We start from the raw sequence: 4571 nt of genomic DNA, 5'->3' as shown, positions 1-4571 counted from the left end.
TTCTTGTATGCACATGTATGTATACATGAAAGGTAACAAACCTGCACATTGTCTTACAAATTGGGAACGTGTGCATAATTCTTGTTTTGTTTAGTATAGGGAATGACCATCTAATTTGGACACCCTATTCTCCTTGGATGAGTAATACAATTTTACATTTTTGGGAGAAAAAAATTAAATCTCCGATACGTAGGAAAGAGACCAAGATACACACCATTAGAGTAATTGGTCTGGTGTTAGGATCATGTATATATAGTTCTGTGTGGCATAGATCGGCTAGTGGTTCAAACAAATTAATGACATCCTCCTCTAGAAATGATACGTGCTTTAAATTGTAAGAACCAAAAACTGGTCCGTCTCACGATCAAGCAAATCTCATGGCTGGTAGCAAAACTCAAGCATCAATGCAAAATATGAGAAGCACATACACATCTATTGTAGAGACCGAGTGAAGGATCAAAATGTTTTTGCTACTAACAACATTTGCATGAAAAGTAGGACAACAACAGTTCAATCTGACATAAAAGGCCTAACAATGCACAAGCAAACATTTCACTGCTTGGTTGAAGATTTCCCCCCAGTGCAGAACCCACACAAAACTACCGGTAAAGACGAACAACCAACAGCAACGTGGAAAGCTAAGCAGCCATTCCCTCCTCTGCTATGGGAATTCTTCGTAGCTCTTTTAGGTGGCCTGCAATTTCCTTCACCAGTCGGACTCCATCGCTTCCATATCGCAACGCACTGATAGCGTGTCCCAGGAACTCTCTGTCCTCGTCGAGCTCCCTCAACCTCTCGTTCATCTCCGACACCTCGTCCTGCAGATGACTTATGTCGCTATTACCATTCTCCGATGGCATCTTCCTGTCGCTGGATGGAGACGATCCGTTCTCGGATGAGTTTCCATCGTGGCCACCGTACTCGCCATTTCCTATGGCTCTGTCAGGTTCAGCTGCGGTCTCGTCCCAACTAGCTTTGCCGGTTGATAGAAGATGGAACTTCTTCTGCAACCTCTTCAAGCATGTGGCGATGTGAGCCTTCTCCTCTTCAAAACCCAGCAATAGGTCCTTCACGCCGTACTCGGTATATTCTTGGGGAAGTGAATCGGTCTTCTCCGACTTGCTGCGGGCTAGCGATCTGATGGGACGAGGGGTGCTGGTGGCCGAAGCAAGTTCTCTCGATTCCGCCCATGAGACCTTCTCCTCCAGCGCCTCCCCGAGCCGCTTTCGGTAGCTTTCGATCTCTGCCTCCAGATCCAGTAATTCCTTCTCTCGCTCCGTAAGCAGGTCGTTAAGCTTCTGGATCGCTTCTTGGTCGTATTCAGATTGCTCCTCCATCATGCGCAGGTACTGCAGAGCTTCCATCTGCATCGCCGCCTTCTCCTCCTGCAGCCTGTTGATCATGGCCATCGCTTCGTTTGCTGCGACCGCTGAAGCGTTTCGTTCCTCCTCCAGTTCTTTGTACAGCGCGCTCAAGGATTTCCTGTCCAACTCGATCTGCTGCTTGAGCCGATCCACCGAAGTCTCTCCTTCGATGTCACCGAGAAGATTCACGTCAAAGCTCTCCAAGCTGGAGTTGTTTCGCTCCACGTAGAGCCTCTTGGCTATGTTCTGCAATCCGATCGAGCCGGAAACATCTGATGACTTGAGGTCTTCCCCCTGTAGCTGGACTCTGGGACTCGTAGTTATATCGCTCCATGGCAGATCGAGCACCCGATAAGATTTCTGCGACAGCCTCAGTTTCAGATCTTCTTGTGCCTTCCCTGCGACTATTTCGGAGAACCTCGGGGATAGCATGATTCCCTTCTTGGCGAATGCGTTCTTCAGGCTGTCGTTGCGATCGATGGGACCCACTTGGGTTGTTATTCCGGTGGAGGAAGACAACTTTCCGGGAACACAGTCGACAACACCTCTTTCGGTATAGATCACTGGAGACGAGAAGGAAATAGTGGCATCATTAGATGACACGACGAGATGCATATTTTTTTAGAGTTGTCATGGTGAAAACGAGATCTTTTTCTTACAGGTTTCGGTCGTCGCTACTTCTCGAGGAAGTTGTTCAGGTGATGACGATTCGACGGGGTTGGCCTTCACATCGGCACTGCTCCAATTGGCTTCCTCCAAACCATGCCCGACTCTGGACATCAACGATGACTTGTCCCGCGAATCACCTTCGTTCAAAGGCTTGTTCTGAGGAACGACAGGGTTAGGATGGATCAGTCTCTCGGGCACCATGTCCTCCAACGCGGTGGTCGCTAACCCCTGGTTGATGTTGGCCATGCCAGGTCGTAGTCTTCGCCGCATCACAGACTCCTCCTTGATGTCTTTGGCTACGCGAACCAGACCATGTCCATCATCATCATTGTCATCCTCATCATCTGAGAACCGCTCAGCGGACTCGGAATCGGAGGTAATTTTTAGCTCGCTGTAGCCAACATGAGACAGGAGATCGCAGTCGACGGCTGTCGGGTCCAAAGATTTGTCTTGTCTCTTCCTCAACTGCACTCGACGACCCGGAAGGCCACCGCCGATCTTCTTCTTCTTCTTCTTCGCCTGAAGCTTTCTACGAAGGCTAAATGGCTCAGAGCAACAGGAACAGAGTCCCGCGCCCAAAGATCCTGGCTCGAGATCCTCCTTCAGCGGAGGAGCATCGTCCAGATCCTCCCCACGGATCTTACTGTTTGACTCGTAGCCATCTTCAAGATTCACCCCAAAAATGGTCTTGGGCATTCGGACCGTGGCGGCGGACGACAGGAGGCAGGCCTCACACATCTCCCGGAAATCGGCGAGCTTCCGGTGGCCATGACAATAGACCAACGAGGATATGTCCACCTTGTGTTCATGGCAGAACAAGTTCCTGTAGAACTCTCTTCTCTCGTTCCCGAGAATGGGATCCAGCCTCGAGCACAGCAAGCATGGGGCCGGCAACATGCAGAATCGAGCGATTCTGGTGGCGACGTACGCTAGCACGGCGTTCACCAGCAAGATGATGATCAACGACCATTCGGAGACGGCAGACCACAACACGAAGAGGAAGCGGCACGATTTCGCCTGCCCTCCTGTGTTGGTTCCGGCGGCCATGGCCAGGAAGTTGCATACACAAACAAGATCTGACCGGAGACTTTCGCAGAAGTTGTCCTTCAAGGAAAAACAGAACACATTCATCGGAAAGAAACCAAGATATATCTCATCATGAAAAAGGTAGAGACCATTAGAGGCTTCTTAGGAAGGAAGAAAAGAAGCAACGAACCTGAAACAGCAAAACACTGGAAGTAATGGCGATCAAACGTTGATGTCAAGGCTGGCTATGATGAAGGGCAAGAGGAAAGAGAACAGAGAGAACAGCCTTCCTTGATGCAAAGACCGTCTCCCTTAGCGTCCGCCTCTTTCCCTTCCCCGCTCTGTCTCTGATCTCCTTTTGAAACGCTTGCTTCTTTGTTAGATATATGGATGGAGGCAAAGTAGGCAACCATGCGCGTCCGGGAGCTACACCTGGGCCTGCAATCCGGTATCTCCGGTCCCCGAAGCTCTAAAAATTGCCCATAAACGCCAAGGTTTTAGCTCAGACGTCGGACGGAGTCGTGGGAGAGGCCAAATTAAGGGACAACTAAGACAACAGGACGAGAGCGAATTAAGGCAACGTGCTTGATCGTGTGGAGCGAGAGCGACCGAGAGAGAGAGAGAGAGAGAGAGGCATGCCCGTATGCCTTATGTGTCAGACACAGAGGACTCTTCTGAACGGAAGAGTCAGATCTCCAACGCAAATTCTGCACAGAGGTATCCTAAAGAAGATTTCAAAGTTATGTTTATGAAGCTACCATATGTTACATGTTATAGAAAATGTATTATCAAAGTGAGGCGTCATCTTCACATATAAAAATCTTTGCCAAAGTATGGGTGCGGGCGGACCAGCGGTAACAAAATTATTGTATAGATTTTTTGAGAAAAGGAATTATTGGATAATCAACATGGATCAATAAAGTCAACCTATCTTATTTTTTATATAAATAAAATTATTCAATTACCCTTTACATAAATTTCGTGAATTTAAATAATATTAAAAAGAGCATTTAACTAAAAAGTTCTAACTATTTATTTTTTATCCCTGGGGCATCTTTTTTTTTATAAATGATAAAAAGTTCATGAATCATAGGTAATTGAAATTATAATTTTTTTTGAATAGGTTCCATGATCAAATATAATTCAGCTTAATTTGAAGTATAATTTAGGTCAACTCTCACTAAGCCAACCAAAACTTTCACGAAGCAACTAGGATATGATTAATATCATTTTTTATATTTTTATATTTTATAATAATTAATTACTATAATTTATAATTTTTTGAATTAATATAGTGTAACTTAATCAATTTCGAGTATAACTCAATCAACTTCTACTAAACCAATCCAAAGTTTCATACAATCACTAAGGCATGATTTTAAGATGATTAGTGTTTTTTATTTCTTTATAATTTATGATAATTAATTATCAAAAATATAATTTAGTTCAATTTCAAATGTAACTTTGGCTAACTTTCCCTAAATTAATTTAAACTGTCACAAACTACTTGGC

General features: G+C 45.5%; 1 protein-coding gene across 1 annotated transcript; it reads right to left on the bottom strand.

Moving 5' to 3' along the window:
• Positions 1-449: 449 nt before the first annotated feature.
• On the bottom strand, positions 450-3805 carry LOC103973323 (myosin-binding protein 1-like). The gene is made up of 3 exons (XM_009387853.3): positions 3250-3805; positions 2024-3137; positions 450-1927 (listed from the first exon to the last, which is right to left on the bottom strand). The coding sequence occupies exons 2-3, from the start codon at positions 3078-3080 to the stop codon at positions 639-641; spliced, it is 2346 nt and encodes a 781-aa protein (XP_009386128.2). The 5' UTR covers positions 3081-3137; positions 3250-3805; the 3' UTR covers positions 450-638.
• Positions 3806-4571: the final 766 nt, after the last annotated feature.

Source organism: Musa acuminata, chromosome BXJ3-1, assembly GCF_036884655.1.
Source record: "Musa acuminata AAA Group cultivar baxijiao chromosome BXJ3-1, Cavendish_Baxijiao_AAA, whole genome shotgun sequence".
Lineage (NCBI taxonomy): Eukaryota > Viridiplantae > Streptophyta > Magnoliopsida > Zingiberales > Musaceae > Musa > Musa acuminata.
The sequence above is the reverse complement of the archived record's forward strand: the minus strand, read 5'-3'. Positions and strand labels throughout refer to the sequence as shown.